The sequence below is a fragment of the Phalangium opilio genome, unplaced genomic scaffold, assembly GCF_054372755.1.
Source record: "Phalangium opilio isolate 3A_F unplaced genomic scaffold, DU_Popi_V2 ptg000061l_1, whole genome shotgun sequence".
NCBI lineage: Eukaryota > Metazoa > Arthropoda > Arachnida > Opiliones > Phalangiidae > Phalangium > Phalangium opilio.
In genome coordinates, this window is record NW_028324178.1 from 2,382,457 (window position 1) to 2,410,121 (window position 27,665).

Sequence of the window (27,665 nt, forward strand, 5' to 3'; positions counted from 1 at the left end):
AATTACAAATTACCAATTACAATTATAAATTACAATTGTAATTTGTAATTCAATTACACTTTTTCTGAACTTAATTGTAATTGGTAATTGTAATTTAACAAATATTGTAACTTTTAATTGGTAATTTGTAATTGTCGTTTTTAAAACATTGTAAAAGTAATTCAATTACATTTGTCAAATACAATTACAAATTATGGAAGCAAATGCGGCAATAGTATGAATCAGATTCTCTGACTGAAATGCACCATCTTAAGTGGGTATCAATTTTGTACAGCATAACGCTACGTTGAATACCTTCTTTGCAGTGTAAGCTACATTTGAACAAAATGGACAGTAAAATATTTTCTCACGGTAGCTCTTGGCGTTGGAGGATAGGGTAAGTTACCCTATAAAAAAACCTTGGTTTTTTAATTTCCTTCGTGAGTTTCATTTCTGTGATATGACTGATTTCGTAATTTAATTACGGATCTCTTGTTTATGGTACGGATTACGTGATTTTTCATTTTATCAATGATTTCGTATGAGTTTGTAGTTGACTAGTTTCTAGTGGTAGTTGTCAAAAATGTGCTTTGGGACCGTCCATAAACTACGTCACACTCTTATGGGGCGGAGGGGTTTGTAAATTTGTGACGGTCCGTGACGAGGGAAGAGGGAGGGGTCCTTCGATGCGTGACGTCACATTTAAAATTTATTTTATTACGAAGTCATTAAGAAGAAACACGTTTCAAAGTCCACCGTGAGAACGACCTCTACAATAATATAACAAATGTTTTATTCCATCATCGCTTAAATAGCAGAAACTGAAAGCAATGATCACATACTTACTCGTTACGTGTAGCCAATTAAAACAGCGCAATTAAAATAAAGAGACCGATTCACTGCAGAACTAGCTACACGAACGCATTTGGACTGCTAAATGTAGTGTCAGCTTAAACTCTCAAGTGTCACTGTTTATTCGCCACTAGCATTAGCAAGGATGAATCGGATCCGCTATCCGATTTAAACGGTTTCGTTTCTTTCGCAAATTTTTAAAATCTGAATCCCAAGCTCGATTAGCCTAAGTTTTCAAGTGACAATGTCGAAAACTATTAAGTGTGCCCTTTTAACTAAGCTTTATGGAAATATTTTGGAAGGTTATGAAAAAGCACATCCAGACAATAAAGTTCTAAAACTCAGAGGCAAACGATATTTGTGAAAGCTTAAAACGGAAATGAACTTTGACTTTCAAGTCGAGCAAAAAAATTTCTGACTGGAAAAGAAGATAGAATCTTTTTTAAAATTAATCAAAGTAAATTGCTAAATTAAGACAAATCGTAGTCCGTTGGGGGGGGGGTAAGTGTGACGTTGTTTCAGGGGAGGGGTCTTAGAAAACGTGAAAAAGCGTGATCTGGGGGGACGGGGGGGGGTCAGAAAATGCCATTTTTTGCGTGACGTAGTTTATGGACGGTCCCAATTCGCTAGAAGCGTACGGCATATGCATATCGTTGAAATTGATAAGGGATGAAATTAATGCATTCCTTCGATCTAAAATCACTACGCTACATAATTTCCCCCATGTCAAGCAATCATTTCTAAAGTATAACACTTTGTAATTGTAATTTATAATTTGTAATTGAATGATTCGAAATCTGTAATTGTAATTTATAATTGAATGATTCCGAAATTGTAATTGTAATTTACAATTTGTAATTGAATGATTCCGAATTTGTAATTGTAATTTATAATTTATAATTGAATAATTTCGAATTTGTAATTGTAATTTGTAATTTGTAATTGAAGGTTCATGTAATTTGGCCAAACCTGATATTTAGTAATTATAATCTCCATCTTTGAATAACGAGGTTTGTTTTAGAGAATTTTTTACCTCTCCACCAAATACAACACGATTAACAAATTACATTATTTATGCACTCAATTTCACAAGTTCTCCTTACCATCAAAACTTCCTGAATTTAGTGATAATGCCCGTTTTTTGTGGTATAGGGGTAACCTTCTATGCATTGTAAATTAGTCACAGGCCTAGTGTAGATATTCCTTCATAGCGGAAGCTTAGAATATTAATAATGTAGTGTTTTAAAAAATATTGGACGTTGATAAGAGTTATACCCGGAAGTCATAACCCTCATTGAAAGGCATTATTCGGCTTGTTTCTCAAGTGATGTCTGGGATAAAATTGACATTGTCTAAGAAAGGTATTAAAACGTCAGTTATCGTGTCACGTGTAGTGTATATGCTGCGTAAATTATTTTCCCTCCTACAGTATGAACTGTACTAGTGCAGCCAATGTTTTCGGTTGGAAGTGTTCTGATTATATTTTTTTGATGGATGTGACAACTCTATGATTTGGAAATTGAAATAATCTCGCTTAAATAATATGAATAAAATTATGCTAACTACAGTAAAACTTAGTGATTAGCACTACCAATTTTAAGGCCAGTAACAAAAGGTAGCGTTGAAGACAAGGCTTAGCAACTGTGAATATTCGGTATGCAATTATTCGAAATTACTTGGCATATATAAACTTTATAAATATCATTCAACGACACGTTGGGGCAACAATTTTTCGCGGAGCCGGTTGTTTTCATATGGAAATCTCTCTTTCCGTGGTAACAACAAGAGGCTCAGTATGTTTGGAAGTAACTGTAGCAGTTCCAGATGACTGGGACATAAGTAACGTCCTCACGGCTGTGGATCCACGATTACAGCGAGATTAGTCCAAGGTCCGTAAAATCGCAAAAGCTCTATTTAGGTTAGCTTATAAAGCCTTATTGTACAGAGGAAAATTCTCAAAATCACCGGGGGGCAAGAAAACGATGTATTCCCTGCCGCGTGACGTAGTTGGCTACGGAATTTTTAGGAATAAGTAGTCGTTTTTTGTGGAGAGCCACGTCGAGCCGGCGACGGCAATCACGAGGCGAGAGGGACAGGGATTACGACGAGATTCACGGGCCGGCACGCCGCCCGGTGGCCTAGGTACCGGGCTACCGGCAGCTTGACGACTTGTATCCGAAATGGTTATTTATTATAAGTTAAATTTCAAGATGGGATCTGCTCAGATCATATAGCTTTTGCGATTTTACGGACCTTGAGCTCAGATGCTGATGTGTTATTCAAATATCAGGTTCAACTTCAACACTCGGGCAAAGCAAAGGCTTAAACTTATCGCTAATTCGGTATTGGATTTGTATAAGGCAAACAACTTTCTTGTCAATCAGAATTCAAGATGTGTCTTATCATAGATTCCCTTCTGATAACATTATCAGACATTCTTGCTTAAGTAAATGCAACTTGCTATATGAAACAATCAATTTCAAGTAAAAATGCTAGAATATTTTCCCATCATTTTACTCCTGTTGATTATGAAACAGACCTGAAAGCCGACTTTATGTATATTAAACAAGAGAAAACACTGTTAAATTTGTGATTATAATGTTCCTAATTTCAACTCGAGAAAAAAAGCATGTTCTATTCTTTCTCCCTATAATAGATACTTAAAAATTAGCATTTGAAATTAAAATATTTCTAAATTTGTCAAGTTTGAATTATTTTAATTTTATACTATTTATATACTACCAAAATCACAATCCTCTTAGCCTTATCACTGCTAACGGAGTTTAGAGACAGACAAAATTGCCAACATAATAATACCACCAAAAAATATACAGTACGTCACTGGTTACTAGCAGCGCACGTCATTGGTTTCTAGCTGTATGATTTCGGAAGTTTCTCTCTTTCATTCGGCGAATGCGCCCCCGTTGAGATTAGTCCCCCACTCTCATTTACCCGACACATTGTAGCAGAGGTTATATGGCTATAACTTCAAATTTACACGCATAGCAAAATATTCAGTTTGTTTCATTAAAATTTACTATATAGAATATATTCTCTTGGACGGTTTTATATATTCTACTATAGATTTTGCGGACATACAAAATGGGAGCAAATGAAATGGAATTTCTTGGAAAATATCGCTTTTTTAAATACAGGTATGCAATTGATAATAAGACGCATCAGTATTAAACTTTAATTGAATTTCAATTAAATAGATACGCGCAAGAGTTCCCAGCAAATTATGGCACAATCGCGGTACTTAAGTGCAAGTTTAAACATAATTTTGAAACGAAGTTTTTATTTTAAAATATGTTCCGAAGGAAACATGGACAATGTCTAATCAAGTGTCGAGATACGAAAACACAGCGGATTACTTACGAAGAACCTTCAACATAAGGTAAATTCCGAAAAATATGTTATCGAATTATAAAGTATTCGCCATTTTCAGGACGCTTTTCAACGAACACAAAATTGGCTATTTTGATTTGTTGCAAGGTTTGGAGAATCCAGAAAATTTCTATGTAAATGAAATAAATTTTCGGTTACAAGGGCTCTACGATAATCATAAATTGAACTACCACTTTTGTGTTTTTTTAGGATAAACATTGCGTTATGTTTCCGGTACCCCTTTCGTACTTCGCCGACCTGGTGCCTAATTACAGCCCATCTTCGCCTTTCGAAACCGCGAAGACGATCATCGTGACGACTGGTCCCAAAAAAGTCGTTTCTACTTCCTTATCTTTGCTAGCTTTGGATAATATAGTAAATTGTACTTTCCTTACGTGAGCTAAAATGCGTAACAGTCTCATCAGAGTTTTTCTAGGTGGTGGCATTAACCGGGTTGAGCATTCTTATGGTGTCAGTTTTGCTTGTATTTTATTTCTTCGCGATGAACCGATACAAATTCTTGCCTCTCAAAAGTATGGCACACGATACAGTGGAAAATATCTGGCATTACTCGGCCTTAATGTGCAATGAAGGTAATTGTCACTTTCCTACAAATCAACGTAACTAAACGAGTATTAAGTAAGTTGAGTGACTTAAACGAGTATTAAATTTTCGGCTCTTTGTCTAGCACTTCCTGTCGTTTTGCCCCAAATGACACCTCGTTTGCTTGCTTCGTCTTGGATTATCGGACTGACTTTCATTCTGTTTTTCTTCGGTTGCTACTTGTGTACGGAATTCACGATCGAGAGTTACAATTACATCGATACCCTCTCGGACCTAATTGAATCGGGAGTGCCTCCTTTAATTATTGAAGGAGGCGGGGCTTTCGCTGCTCTTAGAGTTTTGGTAAACACTTCTCTCTCTCTAATGAACCACTTTGACATTATAGCACAAGTGCAGGTTTTTCTTATATTTTCATTACATTTGTCTATTCTCATATCGAGTAATGCAGCGTTTTTTTTAAATTTTCATTGTTTCTCGTTTCTAGGCTAACGAAGACCAGGTTGTAAAGAAATGGTTTGAAGGGTTGACTGGAGAAAATTTCATTACTCTGATGGACCTTCTGGATTTCGAAGGCTACATTCCAGTTATTTCAGGGGAGAAAGCCTTGATTATAAGCGAAACCTATCTAATGTGGCTATTCGGAGAAGTTCTGAACTCTGATCCCACTAACAAAGCGTTTTTTGCTGAACAAGGGGGCTTTTACTTTTCTAAAGAACAAGTCCGGTTTGATTACTTGAGTACAATTTACAACACCTCTTGGATCAATAGCGTTCCTCAACTCAAGGAATTTGGACAAACCAGGTCAGCATTATTTTCACTTTGATTCCTAGTAAAAACCAATTTTAAGACTAATCGCAGGGAAAACCGTTAAGCGAAAAACCAGTTCGTGATAATCCGGTTAAGTTTAAAGCGCAATACCTTATTTTACCAAATATTTTATAATTAAATTGACGTTAGATTAGTTGTTTATCGCGTATCATTTCCACGAAACACGAATAAAAATACTAATGATTAAATAGCCTGAACTCGCTCTCATTTAATTTGACTCTTTATCAAAATGAAATGAGAAATGGTTAGATTTTACTGATGATTAATATTATTGTAGTAGTTTATTTTAAAGTATATGATACCAAAAATGAGAGAATGCCAATAGAGCAAGTTTATGACCGCTGAGGAAATTCTATGTCGAACTTACGTGATTTGGTTGAAAGGTGATTATAGAGCATGCAGGTGGCCATTGTGTCTTATGGTCTTTCGTCCAACATGATTTACAATTACCGACATTGTAACAAAATAAAATATAGACTCGGCGACAGTGTAGCTATTTATTAGTGTAACAATTTTTAGAACTTTATGAGTCAGAAGTTTATTTAATTACACCTACATACAAGCAAACAAAAACGTTTACCTCTTTATAATATTGGTATAAAGAATACGATTAATGGTTTTAGAGTAAAAGTCACTGATAACGTTTTTTTAGGTAATGTACTGTACTTGGAAACTTTCACCCTTATTTTTATTTGAGTAAAATTTAAATATTTTAGCGTGCAAACTCTTTTCGAAAGTAAAACTTTCAACTATCTGGACTTTGAATCCCGTTATCCCATGGACTTTGTCACCTGGAAGAAACCAATGGAGACATCGACTAACATTGACATTAGTAGCATCGCCGTTCCGTTCTACATGCTCTTTTTGTTGCTCTCAATATCTTTCGCCTTATCTTTCTTCGAGATATTTTTCCAAAATTTATTTTAATTTCAATCACTAGAACCTCATATGGAGACTGATTGATCCAATGATAGAGAATATTTCCTTATGATTATATCCCGTTCTTATTCATTTATATTTAAATATAATCTTCTTGTTAGTTGTTCATGTTTGTTACAAAAAACCTTTTATAAAAGTTCACCGTAATGCTACTACCAGAGGATTTAATATTTATTAAACTAAATTATATCCTAATTTGATATGGGAATAAATTAATTTTCTGGATTTGGCACTGAAAGAAACTCTACTCTTATTGTTAAGCATTGAGTTAAGAATCTCTTCTATGAAATGTTTCAATATGCTTTTCCCAAAAAATATGTAAAGCAAATTTTTATTATAAAACTGGAAAACTCTCGTGTTGTATTTCAAATGAGCAAAAGTTAAGAAAATTTTCTGAATATTCGAATTTAAAAATAATACACATTAAATACGCCGAATGTTTTATTAACACGATATCTTCAGATATCATCTTTATATCTTCAATATTAATATTAACATTGATGTACAAATGAAACCTTTCTTGGCGCTGCACGGTTCTTGTAAATACAAATAAACTTTTTGAAAAATAATTGCCATTTTTATTATTGAATTTTGCAACATTTTATGTATCACTGTGGATTCATCAGACTTTTTTGGCACATTATATATTTGTTTATCCGGTACATACGTGCTCTGGTTAGTTTGGCTACGATAGCTCTGACAGGGCCTACAAGAAATTAAGTGTTGAAACTCGTCGATGATCAATATAGTTCAGGAAACATCATGTGGACTTAACCTGCTTCGAACATTAATGATTCACTTTAAAAATCAATTACAAAGAGATTATTTCACTTCCGTAATGAGTTTTTAAAATTCTCCGTTTTCGAAGCAGTTGATGATGTTTTCAACTTTTTGGAATAAATAGTGACTGTGCGTAGAGGAACTACAATCCTCTGTACTTGCAGACCTTGTTAAACGCAAGTGTTTGACAACGAAAACAAAATTCCACAACTCTCGCTTTCGACGCTTTTATTCCACCTATTTGCTAGCGTTAATTTTCAGGATAAGAGAGTGAGATAATAATTCATGTTATGTATACATATAACCTTTCTCTGATAATACTCAATCGCTGAGATATTTTGAAATAAAATGTGGAATATAAAAGTTAAAGTTCGATAAAGGGAAAATCGAGAAGTTACTTATAATTGACCATGTAAAATTATTATCACCAATCCCGTCCAGAAGGCCTATTCCTCCATTCTTAAGCAAATTAAAAATTAATCAATATAAATTTTTTAGGCTTTTTAATCAATATGACTGGAAACCATGCCTAATTTGACAAACAATTTTAACTCCACTTTTTCTTCATTTCACAATTTTTAATCAAAACATGACCTTAATCAATAAATTCTGGGTTCCACATTACGTATTTGGGGAGTGCATCTAATGGCAGTCTACCCATTCAACCGAATACCATTGGAACGAATCCCATTCGTCCGAAAATTTCTAGCCAGTATTTTAAAATCTAGCCCAATGGCGGTTTTCTATTAAAAAGGAATATTTTCCCATTCAATTCCCATTGGAACGAATTCCCTTCAACCGAAAGTTCCAAACTAGTATATTAGTTTATTTGATTTCGAAGTGGTCTGCGTCCCACCGTGGTCTAGTGGTAAAGCGTCGGATCGTCCCGCAGAAAATCTTCGTTCGAATCTCCATCAGGAAAGTGAGTTTACTAAAATATAATTATAAGTATAATTCTGAATAATCGATAATAATCGAATTTAATTTCCTTGCAGGTGCTGAATTTAGATTCGAAATTATAATTCAGCAGTATTAAGGATTTCATGTCTTTGTCACGCACTAGAAGTTTCGATACAAATTTATCCATACTGGTTGTGTATAAGAACCTTAAGATATGAAATATTAGTATAAACATGACTTATATCCATGTCGTAAATTTATTTTATTAATGTTAATTATGAACATGGAATTGTATTATTGACGTGTCTATAATCAAAGTGAATCAAATTAAATATTATTTTTAGCAAAATTTAATTCTTCAAAGTTGGAAAAGCAACAAATCAAAATTATACCATAATAAAAACTGATCTCTGCCTAATGATGTTCGATATTCATAATAAACATGTTCATAGATAATGATACTTACTCTCAACAATTTTTTTTTGGGATGGATCGAGGAGAGTGGCCATATTGTAATATGGGTCCTTCAACATTGATTAAAACCGTTTTTGGAGGTTTTCCAGTACTCCGATCGTTGAATATTTTGTTTCCACCCTGAAAACGTCTTGGAAAACGGTCAAAAGAGCCCCTATAACACTTGAGGAGAGTGGATCACTCTTCTGAAAGAAGTCTGTTGAGACCTTTAAAGGTCTAAGAATATCGAGGAATTCTTTCGCGTCCTCGACGTCTTCTTCCGTTGGTACCGGAAAGTATATCTTTGATGGACATTTGGCGTCTATTTTAGCTTTATTCAAAGCATTGCTTTCAACATATTATCTTGGAATATATTTGTTTATTGTAGAAAATATTCTCTGCTAGAACTTGCTTGTCTAACTTTTCAAATTGAAGTTAGACAAAAAAACATTCAGAGGTTCTTTCTAGAAAAGATGGACCCTTAAAATAAACTGACCTTCGGAAATCGTTCCAATCCAAGAAAAACAGCGAACACCCCCTATCATTTTCAATTCAACCCCGCCACTTCTTGATTTTAATTCTTCCGTCCATTTAGGCGACTTTCGAAAAAGGTTTATCCAGTTTTGGACATTTTCGAGTAACTGTTTCGATCTGTCATTGGCCTTAATGGCATCATTTACAACTAATTGTAGGGAGTGCGCTATGCAACTTTTTCCCTCCCAACCGTCGTCATCTAACGTTGCCTTTAAGGCCTGTTCAGACTGACACATTTTGCACGTTAGCATCTTCGCTTTGCTTGTTTGCAAGATCGCGCTACTGTCCACATTGGGTTTGCGCTACTTTGCGTCCTCACCTCGCGAAGATACAAATTTCTTGCGACTAGGCCAAGAATTTCGCGCCTTCGCGAGAAAAGCACCAATCACAGACGAGAGGAAGGCTGGGGCGATTAGTTTGGTTTTTCTCTTTGGACAACGTCGTTGGAGAAGGGCAGATGGCGCAATGATTGCTCAAACTTTATTGGCTCTAAGAATGGGAAAAGTAAAATTTTTAAGTGTATAAGAACAGAAGTGCAAATGTTTTTTGTGATCTGTTGCGAAGATGCGAATATACGAAGGCGCGAACACGCGAGCGCGAGTTCAGTGTGGACAAAGCTTTAGTGTTTGGGCTTCCGCTTCAGAATCCGAATCCGAGTCTTGTTCTTCGAAAATTGTCGCCAACGAATTCCAGGCTGGGATTAAATAAAATGTGCACAAGGTGAAATATCTATCACCTGTGCAAAATTACTATGATTAAAGGGCGCCACAAAAGACTTGCTGGGTGAAAATATTCACCGGCCCGCGGCGGAGCAAGCATCTAACAAAGAGAATACCGCAAGTCTCGGTGGCTCCCGTTTAGGTTACATATAAACCAATTGAATAAAAAAGCAAGTTTTTGTTTACCTCCTTCGAGTTTGCTATCGGGAATCTGTTTTGGAATCGCTGCTTTGATTTGATCGTCACAGATTAATAAGTTGATGCTTAATATTAAAATTTGTAATTTTATGCTTTACATTAAAATTTGTTATTTTATGCTTATCATTAAAATTTGTTATTTTATGCTTAATACTTAAATCCGCAATTTTATGCTTAATACTTAAATCCGCAATTTTATGCTTAATATTGAAATTGTCCGTAATTTTATGCTTAATATTGAAATTGTCCGTAATTTTATGCTTAATATTGAAATTGTCCGTAATTTTATGCTTAATATTGAAATTGTCCGTAATTTTATGCTTAATATTGAAATCGCCCGTTATTTTATACATCATATTAAAATCCATAATTTTATGCTTAATATTGAAATTGTCCGTAATTTTATGCTTCATATTAAAATCCATAGTTTTATGCTTAATATTAAAATCTTTAACATAATTCACACATAGGCCTAGGTTTAATATTTCATTAGGGCAGAAAGTTAGTAATTGAAATCAGTAGAAAAAGCATAATTGTAACTAATACATACTAGTGACTTAATAAATTGAGAATGTTGGGTGATCATCATCGATTCAATCAAATTCATATCTTCAAATACAAAATATTTTCTTTGGTGGATTAACATCATCTACCGATAGTTTCTCGTATTTGATTTCATAATAGAGCTGTACTACCTTACCTATCAGAACTTCTTTCCCATTGAAAGAAGCCTTAAAACCTTCCGCGGGCTGTTTACATCACGGAAGAAAAAAAATTCCCTTCTTGGGCAATGCCTATTCCCTCCCTCCCCCAAAACTTCCCTTCTTTGCCACTGTCCCTTCCCAAAAAATGAAGGTAAACATCCTTCTCCAGCCAGTTGCCTTCTTTAATTCTGAAGAGATTTTTCTTCCCAAAAAAGAATGCTCGCCTCCCTTCTCGAGGGAGTGCCTTCCGAATCTTAGAAGGGACGCTCGCGATAGCTAAAGCTCCATTCCATGCATTTTTCGGTCTGGGGAAGGAAGGTAGGGTAGTAGGAAGGAAGTTGTGCCTTCTTTTACTCAATCTTCTTTTCAAAGAAGGCGCCCTTCAGCTTCTATAGTGTTGCCCTCTCTTCTACGGAAAAGAAGGGTTAGAAGGCGTGATAGCGCCCTTCTAAGGAAGATTCTTCTGAAAATTTCCACCACTGGTCTAAGGTGAGAAAGACTGAGTCGGTGTAAAATACCGCGATAAAACCCGGGGGAAAAAGGAAACGTGAATCTTACAAAAATATATTGAAATATTTTTACAAAATAAAAAACCCTAAGGGTTTTCAAAACTCAGTAATGAGTAATGGAAGAAACCAAAGTGTAACAGAAGTAAATAATATATGTGGCGAAAGTGCCTTGCTACAATGAATTCGTAATGAATTTGAGAGAGGCGTGTCTATGAGGAAGGAACAGCTACCTAATTTAACGCACCGGGTACCGTTACAGTTGTAGCTACACCCCTTTCGTTTACAACCATTTTAACGAGATAGCATCCTTCTGAAAGATTATTGGCTAGAATTGTACTCGGTGAGGTTTCCGAGGTGGCGTTTCGAATCGTACTCGGTAAAGTGTCAGGCATACCAGCTCGAATCGTACTCTATGGATTTTTCGATGGCTTCTCTGTTTGAGCTCTTTTGAAAGTTAAGGTAAAAATCATCAATAATTTACACTATGATGGCGCAAAAAATTTGTAGTAAATTTAATAATTATTAGACACACAACAGATTTCATTTTTTTCTTTATTTTCCTTACTCCTAAAATCATCAAGATCTCAACCTGAAATTAACCATTTATAGAAATTTTTATATGTTAATGGACGCTATTGTACCTTCATACTGGGAGCAGATATTTGTATTTAGATTGTTGTTAAGAAATAGTCAGCGCTTCATGAGAGACCTTAGAAATTTTACCCTTACAAGCACATCGTGGTAAAGAGTTTAAAAAACCTGATCGGGCCTTGGTATATTCAACGGTGGATATTGCCTTACTTCGTCCTTTGTATTTCGTCAAGCAATTTAAATGAAAATATATCACTAACAAAGCCCAATCCTGATTTTTTTACGGGACTGATGTAAAGGAAATCTCTTCTGATTTAAAACCTTTACACTGAATACCAGAAGATTAGCTGTTATTTGCACTACACATAATTTATCTCCGTACACACGATTAATGAGAGCGAATTTTAGAAACTCCCGCAGGAAAGCGCTAAAAATAGAAATACAAATATTTTTGGGAGATGGGTATCGAAAGTGAATTACGATTTTAATGACACGACTCCTGAAGTGAGAGAGCAGCTGGAATCCGAGGTTGAAGGGAGTTCATATGTTAAAGGACAGTGTGATTTCTCGGTACCAGAATAACCATTTTCCCGAAGAAAACTAATAAAAAAATTAGAAATGAACACTTATCGTTTATGTTAATTCCTGAAATATACCAACCGCTTGTTCCGAAACAATGTAAGATATATTTTACGTCTATGGAGATTCTAGCAAGATCGGAGGTTATACTCTTTTATTTTAAACTATTTTACGAGTTTATATGAGAATTTATTTCTAGAATAATCCATTGTTTTTCCCCAAAGCAATTTCGTTATCAGACTTTATACTTAAAATATTTTGAAGAGTATACGTGATTCAGATATTTTAATTTATTTTACCACTTAAGAAATATTCTCAAGATGTATAACACTTGATTTGATAAAATAATTGTAATACCCTCCTACCGCTCGATGTTCACGTTTTCAACTATTTAAAACTATGAAAACCTTATCTTAATCGAAATTAAAGGTTACTATCCCTTTAAATAGAAACTTAACATATACTACAGTCGTATAACATAGCTTTAACATGAATGATTATTCCAGGAAATCATAAATCTACTTTTAATTTCAGCAACTTATTAGAGATCTTTAACTTCAGATGCTACCCAGAATTATGTTTGGAATAACCACGAATATTACGAGCCAAGCCTACTTTTGACAAACAAGCTGCCTCAGCAGAAAGGACACTCGTGCCGGATATGTAAGATAATAAAAATTTAAACAATAGGGGCTAAAAAAGCGAGCATTAGATAAAAATTTCTTTGCTAGACGCCATACCTCCAGTTGTGACTGCAGACTTAGAAATAGCACACGTCCACTGGTCCAAAACCAGTTTATTAATTGCTTGGACTAGTTTTTTAATTCAAAAAGTGGGGGTTACTGGTCCTCGGGACCAGTTTATTAATTGCAAATCTATAGGAGAACAAATGCTGGGACCACTCCGGAGACCAGTTTATTATTTAGGACACTAGGGGGGTCACTGGTCCCAAGGACTAGTTTAAAAATTATCCTTATTTCTAAGTCTGGTTGTGAGAGTCTAATAAATAATAACAGTAGAACTCGCAGCAGACAACTCCTTCTAAAGACTTAACTTCACTTAAGCTATCCACTAGCACCATGCCTAAACTACCGCGCGCCACCATCCTTAACCCACCGCACCAACGCGTGCTTCGGAGGAGACGGAGTCTATTTATCCTTTTTTGCGGCTTCAACTAGAGTTCGTTCTGGTGGAGTCACCAAATAAGTGTTTACTTTAAAAAATCGAAATCGGAATGATGCGGATGAAAAGCCCGAACACACGGTATTGCTGTCGTCATGCATTGCCAAAGCTGTGCTAGAGAGACTTTGAAAACCGGGACCAATACTCGTGCGAGGGGGGATTCTCCCACGCACGAGTAAAAAGGATGGAACCAAGGTCACCATCTCGGAAAACGTTTTAGAGGAATTTATGGAGTAGTGGACGGAAACTGGCGACTGGGGTAATTATCGTTACTTAAACTTGAAAATAAAAGTAAACGTTTTGGAGGGGAAGATAGCATTCGACGATGGTAGCGTCTTTACTCTAACAACGGCCGAGGCAAGGAAACTGAACGACAAATTTGGTTTCAAGAAATTTCACTACAATCTTTTAAATGATCAAGCCGAAGTTATTAAATGCATGTACGAAGCTATTGTAAAACGCATGAATGATATATATATATAAAATATTGTATAAGTCGAGGTACTATGTCTTACAATGATTACGACCGTGTAAAAGATTTCATAGCAGCATGTATAGCTCCTTCGAGCATTTTCGAAGATTTTTACCTCTCCGAGTGACGTATGTCACGGAGAGGTTCTGTAACGATCGTGTGTGTCTGTGTGTCTGTGCGTCTGTGTGTGTGTGTCTGTTGTTACACCCACGTGACCGCGTTCGCAGTTTCCAAATCGGAGCAAACGTGTTCGCCATTTCCGAACTGCTTTCACAGTCACGGAAATGGCTACTCTACTTGAGTTCTCACACCACCATCTTCTGGTCTTTGTCCATCCCACACGGACACCAGTCTGTACTTACTGGCTTCTAATCACCACCATCTTATGGCCTTCGTCCATCCCACATGGACACCAGTCTGTACACACTGGCTTCTAACCCCACCATCTTCAGGTCATTGTCCATCCCACATGGACACCAGTCTGTACACACTGGCTTCTAACACCACCATCTTCTGGTCTTTGTTTTTGTCCATCCCACATGGACACCAGTCTGCACACCTGGCTTCTACACCACCATCTTCTGGTCTTTGTTTTTGTCCATCCCACATGGACACCAGTCTGCACACCTGGCTTCTACTCCATCGTCATTGTTGGGTTTAAGACATTCGCGGCGATCAGTTAGGGTTACGAGAAACGTCTAGCCTCCCTAGGGTGGGTTGTCCACGATAGGTTTTCGCAATTGCGGTTGTTCTTGCTTTTAGCTGTAGTTCGACACCCTTATATACTACCTATTTGATTAAGGCGAAGCAACCGGCGTATGCTTCATTTCAAACGCCAATATTAGTCAAGTCTCTCAAGAATGTTTAATTGTTCTTTTTTAAAACGATGTAACGTTCAATAAGGCGAATAACTAACGAAGAAAATATTAAATATTAATTATATTTATTTTAATATTTAAGATAATCTTGTTTCTCAATTCAAAATTAATACGGAAAGAGTTAAAAAGCAGTCTATGTTTTTGTCTGTGTGTGTCCGTCCGTTGTTACAGTAGTGCGCTGCGTTAGAAGTTCGTTTTGTTTTGATGTGTAAAGGAATCCTACAGAACCATAATATTCTCTTTATCCTTAATATAAAGTGAATATGTGGAAATATTTTTCGTAATTATGATGTATTTAGTACTTTTGTAGCTTTAAAGCTCTATTTCATTTTGATATTCCAAAGATTTATTTTAATATTATTATTTAAAATGGATGTTTATATATTACTTAAGCTATACTACATCTGTTTATAGCATAATCCTTTCTAAAGTGAATACAAGCACAACGCTACCATCTTGGTCAAATGAACTTTTATTTGTCAATAGGCCTAGTGAACCAAAAAGTAAACGTTTGGGTTTGGTTTTCGTTTCTGTATGCAGAGACATTAACGGTTCAGAGTGAGCCGAAAGTTAAATACACTGTTAAATAATTAGGCTTAAATTTCATTATCATGGTGGAAATCTAGGCCGAGTTCAGCAGAGCCCAGCGTTGCTGAACGCGGCCCAGGGATTTTGTTTTTGAATTTTGACGTCACGGTGCTTAGCGCTGAGCTAGCGCGGTCTTCAAAGAAAATAGTCGGCTTTTTTGATAACGTGACGTAAAACGCGTAGTTCTCAGCTTGGCGAAAAAACCATGGAGGAATTAATACAAATAGCTCTATGGGACTATAGCTATTTAATTGGCGTGAAACCAGTTGATTACGCGAGAATTTTAAGAGATATGTTAGTTTCTAATTTTAATTATAAAAGTTGTTATCTATCTCTATAAATATGTTATCCTACAATTTTTGTTAAGCCTTGGTACCTTGCACGCTTTATTAGGCTAGCGTCATTTATAAAACGCCGATGACCCGTTTTTCCCCCATCGGATGATTTTAATGTGTACAAGTATATCATTATTGGATGTAAAATGTCGTCTGATTTACAGTAAATTTGCTATGCTTTGTATACTGCTTTAATATTTCATAAATTTTAACTTAAGAAACATTTCCATATCTGGGTAAATAAGTTTGTAAGTAGTCGTCTAGACTCGGAGAGGTAATATTTTGGTTTTCCCAACTTGTTTTCATTTAATTTTTAGGCTTTTCTATTTGAACGTCAGTTGTGAAATACGCCTTTGCCCATGCTTTGGTTGCGGTCGGCTTTATTATTAAGCCTCAACAGAGATAGACTTAATTTTAGAGATAGGAATAGAGAACGGTTAGCGTTTAATTCAGTCCGACTCATAGCCCAGTATAGAGCCCCTCCCTCCAACACGTAATAAAAAGTTTAAAATTTCAGATTGGCTCACTTAAACTAGGTTTTTATGACGTTGCTTACTGGGACGGCGAAAAATACGTAATTCCTTTTTACCTTTGTCGCTATGACCAGCCTCTTCTTTCATATCCCACCGTCCCGAGGAAGAGGGTCCGGGACTTTGACTCGCGCCCACATTACTATGTTCCCTATTCCTGTTTCTAAAATAAAGATCTTTCAATGGCCTCACATTTGCGCTAAACGCGGAAGGCTATGGGCAATCCAAGGCTCCGTTTAGCGAAGCTCAATCGCGTAGCGGATGTTCCTAGCATAGAACCCATCTCCTCTGAAATTGTTCCATGTATGGAACAGTCGAATTTTAATGTTTGAAGGCATCTCGTGCAGTGCATACGCCATCATGAATGAGATTTTCACTAGGCTGCAATGAGTCGGGCTGAAGACCCAGACGTAACTAATATGAGTTCTAAATATTATGATATCATGGCCCAAATAACAATATTTTCAAACCGCTTCTGCTCTTCAAAAGACGCGAGTTTTCTCTTCAAGAGAGGGTGAAGTGGAAAATTAAGTGATTTTATTTATCGATTCTTCTACTAATTATAAGACCAGTCTGTATAATGAAAAATTTAGGAAATACCTCTCATTGATTTTAATATTCAAATTAGGCTAAGATTTTAAGAATAATTTTAAATAAGGACCTCCGACCAATCGCGTAACGCCGTGCCTTTTTGTTAACAAAATTCTCGTGGCACGTTCCATGTCTCGCGCCACAATTGTCACATCGTGCAATTTTTTTTCAAATCTCGCTATAAATTGATTCAACACGGAGCGTTCCAAGAGAAAATTGTTCATAAAAAGGCGGGGCGCTACGCGATTGGTCGGAGATCCATATTTAAAATTATCCATGAAATTTCAAACTAATCGTAGTTTAAAAATCGTTCGGTGTTATTTCCTGGAGGTTTCATTATGCAGATCGGTCTTATAGAAGAATCAATAAAAAATTACTTTATTTTCCACTTCACCATCCCTTTAATGAACGTCTGATTTGTTTCAAAGTATTGCGCCACAAGACCAATCATATATATACGCATAAGGTGCCATAACATCTAACAAGCATTATTACGACAAAGATTCGATACTCGATGATGAATTATCGCCACTCTAACCAAGTTTGCCAGATTTTGAATAAAGGCTGATTACTCGTGATCTATTCATCGAAATTGAATTTGGTGAACACTTTTCAAATATGAATCGACCCCAAGGAATCCGAAAATCGCATTTATATCCTCGAGAAATCAATATTTTCAAAGTTGATAATTTTGACATTTCCGGTTTCCGGTATAAGTATGCAAAGGACAACTTTGGAACGGGTAAAATATGAAAGAGAAATGCAAAACTTTTATAACGCACTTTATTCCAGAGCGCTAGCTCTAATAGTTTTTGAATAATAGTAAAATATGTGCGAAAAACGCAACGCGCAAAGACTTCTTTAACAGTCTGTACACATAATGTCGGCAACATTTTTTTAAATATTTCCTTCAATTAAATTAATAAATCTAATTGACCTTGGTCTCAGATTTTTTATATGACAGGCTTAATATTTTTTAAAAACAAATTTAAGCTATTCCACGTGAAAAATCAAACTTGCCAAATTTTCGCAAGTAAAATACAACTGCTACCTGACTATCAAGGGTTCGCGCCCAATTTCGATTGAAATATAGATTCTTAGAATTTCTATCAAACTGAGTAGTAGGCGCCATCTACCATACATTGTAAAGATAAAGGCAAAAGTAAGTAAAAAATGCCAAATTGTGGAATTTGAAAAAAAAAAATGTTTTTAGTTTTGAAAACGGTTTTTAATAAAATTTGAACTTTAGATTTAGTCCTTATCTCATTTTCATTGGGAACAATTAATTTTTCAAAAGTGACCGGATCTGCGAAGTTCAGTATGAATTATCTAAAGCTTGAAAATACATACATTTATTTTACATTTATTTATCAATTTCCGTTAAAATGTTTAGCGCGGTCACTGCAAAAAAAAATATATAAATTATTCTTTCAAAACAATGAAATATACTCAATGTCATAAGTAACATAAAACAATAAGTATGACACTTAATGAAATTTGTTATGGTTGATGCGTTTCAAGGTAAAATCCAGTTTCGAAAAAAACAATACTTATAACATGGATACAAACATTCTTTATGAAAACGTGTATTATCAGATTTATATTTATTACCTTACTTATGGTAATTTAATCTATTAATTAGAAATTACGTATCGCGTCCAATAAAATTATTAACGATGTAGACGAACAAAGAAATTTAAGATACAGATAAATTGAAAATATTATTTACATGTGTGTTTATTATGAGAAATATAACATACAGGGTGGAAAGCTTGGCCAACAACCTCCTACCTCGTAGGTGTAATGCAGGTTTAAAGGGTAGTGGATTTAAAGGCGCTTTTAAGGTAATTAAACAAGTAGCTGAAATATTTCTAATTTGCATGTGAAAACTACGAGAAAGCAATGTGAGTTTGACTGGGTGTTGATAGTCCAGTCAAGTACAGATAATCAAATTTTCACGTTTGAAGACATGATTATAAACCGTGAAGTATTTGAAAAAAATTCTTATTATAGTTTTTTTGACCAAAATTTCATTTCCTCAACATGGTTTCAACATGTATTTTGCTCTGAATGGTAGTTCTTGAAAAAATGGCGTCTTCAAGAATTTTTTATGGGGTACTAGTTTTATACTAGCAAAAACGGATTTATGCAAGAAGAACGTTGAACGTAGCAAATTCTCTACCCATCCTCGACTACTTTGTATGTTTTGATGGGAGTGGCTTTTAATTTCAAGACTCGCGCTCGCCATCCATCGGCATTTTTCTCTTATATTTTGGGCTTTAAATATAGATAATGCACAAAGCAAGTAAATAATAATAATTTGTAATTGTCCTACAATAATAATTATAGTACAAAGAAATAAAAACCAGTACTTAAAGAAAATATTTAAAGAGACATCAATTATATATATTCTTAACTTTGAAACTTAATTCCACTAAATCGGGAGTTATATCGCTTTGTTGTCCACTTAACTTTTTTACCACCGGCGCAATTTCGCAAAAAAAATCTTACCACGAAAATAGAGATAACAATGACGAGAAGTCGCTATATACAAAATTTGTCGGTGGAGTCAAAATATAAGCAGACGAAGTTTCTCAATAAAGTATGCGAGGATGGTACCAGAGGCTAAAGCTATGATCCGACGTTCTTAGTACATAATCCGTTTTTGATACTAGGTACTATTTTAGACTAACATTCGTTATTAGGGGGTTCAAATACTCGGATATCTAAAAAGTTGAGCTTGATTAGTTAAAATGTTTACGTTTAAAAATCGGAAATATTACGAAGCGGAAATATTACGAAGCGGAAAATTACATAGGCTGTTTTACTGCGATCTAGTTATTAGTGTTCGAAAAGATCTGAAGGTTAATCGTGATCTTTTGTGAGCTATCAACGAGTTTCTGTCCATTCGGCCCGAGATTCGCTCACAACTGGTCGGTATAGAGCGACAGATCGCTCGCTAAATCTGTAAAGACGCTTAGGTGAAAAAGAACAAACTTTTAAGCAGCTCCGGAAATGATGCGTATTATATTTCCAGAGCAGTCTGTGAACGATTGCTGGCGGATTATATTATTCAATAGAGTAAATTGCGACCAGTAAACGATACACGCCATAAGTTGCGTACTATTTTCTAAAATAGTGGATATGATCGCTTCCGTTTTTTTGAGGCTGTGGCAACTTGAACTGAAAGCTCCGCTACCAATACGAGAAACGCCAAAGCATTCCCGTAAACCAGAATCTTGAATACAGCCTCCAAGGTTTTCAGGCTAAATCCTTTCACTTCGTCTGGTGGCATTTTCCAGAAAAACTGTCGCAGTTTGTAATTGAATTCGAAATCCATGGAGCCGAGTGGGACAGTTTCAAAGTTGTGAGCGCTCCTAATAAAACGTTAAACATTTATTTAAACTATTATAACTGGTGTTTTCACAAGATGGAACACTTGCAACTTCATGGAGAAGATTTGTTATTTGAATGTTCTAAAGGTAATAATTAAACTCCAAGGGACGAGTCAACCTTTTTGTCATAAAACTCTTATTTCAAAAAGCTGCAACGTAAAGATCGCGAAGATCCGCAACAAATTATAAGTAGAAAAATTTCCATGCCAGAACGCAGCTTTATCAATAATCTCTTTGAAGAATAATTGTAATTAACTCAGCCCAGGAGAGCAGCAAATAGAGACATGTACGAATCGGGTCATATCTAACATTCATTGCCACAAAAATGTCTTCGTATAACCGAAACATAAAATAGGGGTGAAATTGAATATGGGTAGTACAGAGTTAGAGGTGTTCAAATCCGCTCACTCTACAGAGAATAAATTCGGCCTTGCCCTAGGCTCTTAATGTTTTTATTATCATTTGAGATGAAACATTCGACCAGAGAGAATTTATAATAGCGAGTAGAAGCACTTGTCCTTAACAGTGCTAAATACTATGTTGCTCATATTTCCGGTTACGTGACGCTCCTAGAATTTTTAAGTTTGCCCTCAATCACTGTTGGTTGTACAATTTCCTAATAAGGGTTTGCGATTTCGAGTGCGACTGGCGCCACTAAGTTATTTTAGATCAGATGTTTCGCTTTCCCTAAAAAGGTAGTGTCCATCTCCCCTAGAGACCCTCCCGCATCATTCTAGAACCGCCCTAGAGGGAGGGGTCACAAACAATTATACTGGCCAGTTTTGTTGATCACGTGATTTCTGAGCTAGATAATACTTCTCAGTTTCCACTCCCTATTATAAATTCTCTCTGATTTGACCCAGTGCCTTTAGCCTTACCACATCAAGTTGTATGATCGAAGTTGTGTTATTATCAAGTGGTATGCATTATTCCTAAATTATATTGATAAGGTAAACAAATCTAAAATTTAAAACGATATTCTTAATCCATATACCGGGTTACTATTTTATTGCGTTCAACAACTCACAACGGACGCAGCACTCAGCGTAACGGTGTAAGTATTTTTATAAAAAAATAATTTACATTTCCGATTTGACGTCACTGTGCTAATCGGATCGTCAACGCCATAAACGGTTTTGTGATTACATTATTTTGTTTCACATCTGTTTTATAACGTCATTTGAAATGGAGACTAAAATTTTGTGGAGGATAATTCATGAAGTATTTCCAAAATTTACCGAATTTTGAAAGAGCTTTTATTAAAGAAATCAATCTAATTGGCTCTCAAAAATGTTTCGCCAAATTCTTTCAAAAGCGAATTTAATTTTAAAGAAATTCGTTAAACATTGGTTCTCTGCGAGCTGTTTGAAAATGATGCAGCAGACGCCATTTGAATCGAAACTCAAGAACGCACCAAAAATGCATTGCAGAACTTCATGACGTAGTGTTGCCAAAATGAACAAAACTGTATTTTACCGTTGAGGGTTGTTGAACGTAGCCCTTTATCTTGAAATACCGAATCACTCTAGAGCTAACGATATTGTCATTATCTAAGAGTTTTGACTATTGAGTTACGATTTCAGACTTCTGATATTGAAAATTAATAATGAAGTGGGAAAACAAGTTATTATTAGTTTCCAGTAGGTCACAAAAATATTGCAACTCACATAATGTTAAACGTCTCACGAAGTTTGTAGTCGTGATCGTCAGCGAAGGGATAGGTCATAACGAACACATACGAATTTGTGTTTAAAGCGGTTTCACTCATGTAGATCTTCCCAAAATTGTTTTGATCTATCTCTCCATCTTTATAAATAATTTTACTCCATGTTAATTTAAACTCACTAAGTTAACGTCGGTAATGAGGATCGAAGAGCTTTTTCGTTATTGGACACACGAATAAGACTACTTAACTAAAAGAAAGTGCTAAAGTACCTTTTTAAAATTTATGTGTAAAAGATAAAATATTTATTTATATTTCAAATTTGAAGTCATATTATCATCTGTTATATTTACGAATTTACGAACAATTAAATTCTCTTATAATACCCTACATGTTAGACCTGTGTCGAAAAAATTACAAGAGAGGACCATAAAACTCTAAACAGTTAGGTGGTACCAGAAGTAGAATAAGGAACTAGAAGTATCGAGATAAACAAATTCTTCACTTGGCGAAAGTGAATATTCTTGATAACACACCACAGGTTGGCCCTCTGGTAGCAGTGTCTGAATTTTCCCCCCAAAACGTGAGACGCTCGCGGCGGTAGACGACCAAACTCGATTCAAGCACCGGCGTCCGTGTTCCGCGGCTTTAGGCTCAGGGGAAGGGGGTAGGAAATATTTTTGCAACTCGACCAATTTTTTTCTCTCTAGTGTAGGCGCAATGTAAGTGGCATAAAATCCTCAAATTTGTTTCCTAGTGCCAGGATCTATTACCAATTGAGTAATGGCAGTACTTCGTATGCAAAAGTCATACCCTTCTATCTCTTTGCTCAGTGTCACCCCCTACTGGACGCGTGCAGTATCTCCTCTTATAAGAGCGCGCCCAGATGAAGGGATGGATACACAGTCTACGCCCCTCTCTACCGCTATTAGTCTAGTCTATGCTAGAGCACTTTACTCCTAGTCCCTTATCTTACTTCTGGTGGTACTTTTAGTTTATGATCATCTGTCGTTGTCATCGTAGAATAATTTCTATTATCCTTTTTAAATTTTAAAATATATATATGGTTCTTATTTTAAATATTCATTATTCAATATTGCTTTCAAAAAAAAAATTAGACTGAAATTCCTTTAACTTTCGAATTTCTACAAACCTTACCCTTGACCATGTATCCCAATGAAAGCATGATTAACTGGTAGATTGAAGCCAAGACTCCTTTCTCTTCAAGTATGGTGTTCAAGTAAAGGTCTTGTCCGAGGAAATCAGGGACACCAATAAAGCCTCCCTTTTTTTCACTTCGATCAATCAGACCCGTTATACGGGAATCAAATGGTTCCTATTAATCAATATGAATTATAGTTTTAAAATAATTAAAAAATATTCAGAACTATTTTCTTAAACCACGTCGGAAACGTACTTAATGGCAATTCATTTGTCTGAAAATATTAACTCCATAACAATATATAATAGTATATTTGATATTTAGCTTTTTCGTTCGGTCATAAGTGACATAAAAATAATAAGTATTTTCGCAGCGCAAAGTTCGTAAACATGGGTAGTGGCGTGAAAATGGCATGTACAATTGGTGAACCACTCTAAAACGATGTTACTGTTTTATGTTTATACCTATTGGCTTTGGCTTAACCTCTCTTAACGAGTTTCATTTTCATTGTTCTTTATTTTACTTATGGTTAGGATTAGGGTAAAATCTTGGGAGCTTATATTTCTTGCTTAGGATCTACGATCGAAATTTCAAAACTTGAGTTTGTTAAGAAATGAAAGATTTGGTACCTCGGATATGTATTATTACCTGGGTTTTCAAATAGCGAATCTCCTGTGAGTTCTCAACGAAAAGCCCATGAAGATCCTTTTGTTCGATCAAGTCGTCTAAAGTATCCACTTTAATGTATTCGATTGACGAAAATTCCGATTTCATGGTACTTCCCAGCACAATAACGAAGAAAAGTATGAAGGTAGACCAGAAACCGAGAATTATTCGCCTCGATGTCAAAATCGGATTTCCAAGCATAGCTGAAAATATTGAACGAAGGTCGGTAAAAATTATGGTAAACTTATGAATTAGTTAAGACCATTTTAAATTTGCTTCTTTCATAAAATAATTTTGTTGGAGTTACAACGAAAGACGAGCATTAAAATAAAGTTAACAGTTTCTATTTTTCACATAACCACTCACTGAAAATTTAAAACAGCTTTTTCGTTAAGAAAACGCATTTCGTTTATTGTTTCGTTAACAATTTGAAATAAACGTATTATTTTATTGTATTATCCTAATATTCCCTAGCTCGTGCTGTTGACTTTACATCGACAAAGAGTCCAATTTTCCTAGAGAGTTTATAGGATCCGTGGGCGTCTTACAAAACAAGAAGTTTTGCGCCCAAAATAGCTTATAGGATATTATCTCAGTAACGGTTTTAATTATCGCAAAACCAAAAAAAAATTTTGAACTACAAAATGCTTTGCTTTAACGATTATGGCTCTCATACTAACGTTCGGAGAAAAAGAAGCACAAAAATCTCCAACTAGTGTCGCAAATCGAGAATGAGAAGGATTTGAATGTCTTCCTGTTATTGGTGTGAGTCATCCTCGGTTCATAGATGTAGCTTGGTATCATCCAGATCAACGATGTTACAATCAAAACAGATGGAATCATTATTGAAACCTTAAGAAGTTCAGAGAAAGTAGCGCTATTCAATCATTACCTTATCGACATGCGCTAATTATTGACTTTAAAAATGTAGTTTGCGAAAGAGAAATTGAAATAAAGAAAGTGGGGAACTCAGGGGAATGAAGGCTTTCCCTGGTGGGCAGCATAATACTTAAGATGGGGAATAATCATATGAGCGAACCCCATATCAGCGGTTCTCATTACCGTGGTTCCCTAAACCGGGATTTAACAAGATGGCCCAATGGCTGGGCCTTAATAGTAGCCACATCCTTATCTATTTAATAAGCACATAAAAGAAAAGAAATATAAAGACCAAAACACACAATTTCAAAAGTATCTGACCCCACTTATAAATAGAGCATTCCCTCATTCCCGACCCTTTAGAGATAAATTAGAGGAAGAAAACTAGCCGCTTCTGTCTAGACATCGTGGTACAGTGGTGTGTTACTACTGCGTGAGCGACCCAGGTTCGAATCCCGGCTGCGACCAAAAAGAATTTTAATTAAAATAAAATCTCTAACCGGGCTCAGCTCCCACTATGAGTGGGGTACTATCGAATTCCTTTTAAGGTAAAATCTAACGGTAACGAAAGCGACAACCCCGACCACTACTACAACTCCTACGGCTCGGGTCAAACTAAGAGCCTATCGTATACTACGATGTGGCTAAAAAGAAATAGTCGTTTATGATGGTGTAATTTGAGTTATTTGAACTAAAGGAATATTAAGTCAGGTAAGGTTAATTAGGTAAGTTTTAGATGTACTTGATAGGTAAGCTCAGGTTCGTTTGTACTTGACAGTAAAGGTTAGGCTGGGTTGTACTTGATAGGTTATGGTTTTTTTATACAAAATAGAGAAAGTAAACTGTAAGACTAATAATTTTTCAACTACTGATTCCCCAAACATCAGCCGCTATTTCAATTTAGCATTTTGCATAAAACCGCTCTTTTTTTAGAATCGCGGTTGTTATTTCGGGAACTCCTTTACGTGGTACACCCTTTAAGACGTACTCCAGGTCTTTCTTTTCAGTCTATTTTGGTCGACCAAACAGACCTCTACTTTGGTACTATGTTAAAATTTCCCTCTCTTCGATGAAAACTTATGGAATTTTCAGGCATATTGGTTGATAGAATATTTCTGATTGTATGTATTGATAGTTTTTGTAGTTCCAACCTTTGAAAGGTATTTCGGTTGGCCTGTCTACTCGGTATTCATCCGCTAGTTTTCACCTAGTATACCACAGGGGCCAGAAATATTTTTTCTTTGGCTGAGGGACAACGAGAGTCATACGTAGCCCACCCTTTCCTTACAGCCTCACTTTCTGGTATTTCTGTTTGCCTTAGATGAAGTGTTATAAATGTTTTGAACGACTTTATGTAAAGGTAGATGCTGCATAAAGTGTTTTACCGATGTTTGAAAAGTGATGACTTCAGATGTTGTTTTCACAATCTTCTCAGGTGTTCTGGAAAAGAAGTAGGTGTCGCTACTGCCATATACGTGACTGGGACACCAAGGGTACAATTTAGGCAATAGTGACAATTCAAACGGCGTTATAAAAAAGTCCACCTTCTGAAATTCAAATATTTTTTTTTAAATTGTAAGAGATAGTATTCTATAACTGATTTATTCAAGGCCTAAACATCAAAATAAGCAATTTTTTTCTATGTGGAAATTTTACCCGCCGAGCAGACTCTCCATACTTATCCTAACGCTTTTGATGTAATGGAGGGATAATTTGTAATGGATGAAAGCAGCAATATCTTATATATAGATGCTTGTACGTTCGCTTTTATGTTTATTCTTAATACACACTCAAAATTCGTTACTGAATTTGAATGATAACAGTTACACCATAAGATCATAAGAAATGTCCCATACGTTTGTCACTGCTAACTGAGAGCTTGTAATGAAGTGATGTCGGTTAGGAAGATGGACTGCAAAACAAAGTATAGTCAGTTCTCGCGCCGCTTTCGAACTAGCACTCAGTAAGCCTCTAACACAAAAAAGTACAGGTAGTGTCATTTTTATGGAATATACGTTATAAACCTATGGTAACACTAAGTGACCGTTATGCAAGTCGTTTGGTTGAATTATTCTCAACGTTGGCTCGGCAAACCCCTAGTCAGTAAGCCTGTCAAAACGTCATATCCTAGACCAGTAAAAGTTTAGGTTTATGATTAATTTCAAATTAGAAATCGTTTTAGATATTTTCATAGTTTAAAAAAAAGTTCTTCCTAAATATAAAAAAGGTCAATATGTGCAAACAGTATTTAATTTTTACTGTCTACATAGAAGGGAAATTCTTCCCGGTTGGTTGCTTAGCGAGTGTCTTTAATAGAAAAAGCCACATGATCCAAACACATTTATACCCGGCCATAATGTGTTTTTAACACATTATATTCATTGTTTCTTAATGCCGTTCATATTCAAGGTTAGCTTTACAGCTTAGTTTCAGTCGTATTTTACTATGTTATAAAGAGTAAACAAGAAAACAAGCAAGAGCAACCTTTTGTGTTGATTAAAGAACTTTATAAAACCTGTACTGCGATATTTGATGGAACAGAATTGAACTGATCCCATAGCATTTAGAGGTATTTACTACTACTCTCTCGACTTGCGCATGTCAATCAAATTATTCCTGATTATCGCCAACGCTTTAGGACTCGGAGAAGCAATGAACGCAAACAGATACTCCATTTGAGAAGTTTGAAAACTGGTCATAGGAAATAAAGTTCTCTGTCCCGTATTATAATATAGTAGAAAAACTTACATGTGAGTTTGGAGTTTTAGGGTTCATGTTCTGGAAAAACTCGTAGTTAACGGGTTCAAG

At 35.6% G+C, this 27,665-nt stretch overlaps 1 protein-coding gene and 1 long non-coding RNA gene across 2 annotated transcripts in view; one reads left to right on the forward strand and one right to left on the reverse strand.

The window, feature by feature from the left end:
- The window catches only part of LOC149663569 (uncharacterized), a 588,523-nt gene that overhangs the window by 208,480 nt on the left and 352,378 nt on the right, over positions 1-27,665 (reverse strand). The window lies entirely within an intron of this gene.
- Positions 4,057-6,537, forward strand: LOC149663574 (uncharacterized). The gene is made up of 7 exons (XM_089841843.1): positions 4,057-4,086; positions 4,152-4,228; positions 4,280-4,352; positions 4,429-4,600; positions 4,907-5,124; positions 5,267-5,583; positions 6,327-6,537. The coding sequence occupies exons 2-7, from the start codon at positions 4,164-4,166 to the stop codon at positions 6,535-6,537; spliced, it is 1,056 nt and encodes a 351-aa protein (XP_089697969.1). The 5' UTR covers positions 4,057-4,086; positions 4,152-4,163.

Excerpts from the sequence above, each read along its gene's own strand:
- LOC149663574 (XM_089841843.1), top strand. The coding sequence starts at position 4,164 with ATGTCTAATCAAGTGTCGAGATACGAAAACACAGCGGATTACTTACGA. Across the intron at positions 4,353-4,428 it reads AGAATCCAGAAAATTTCTAT|GATAAACATTGCGTTATGTT; the intron begins GTAAATGAAATA and ends GTGTTTTTTTAG. Across the intron at positions 4,601-4,906 it reads TTTGGATAATATAGTAAATT|CACTTCCTGTCGTTTTGCCC; the intron begins GTACTTTCCTTA and ends CTCTTTGTCTAG.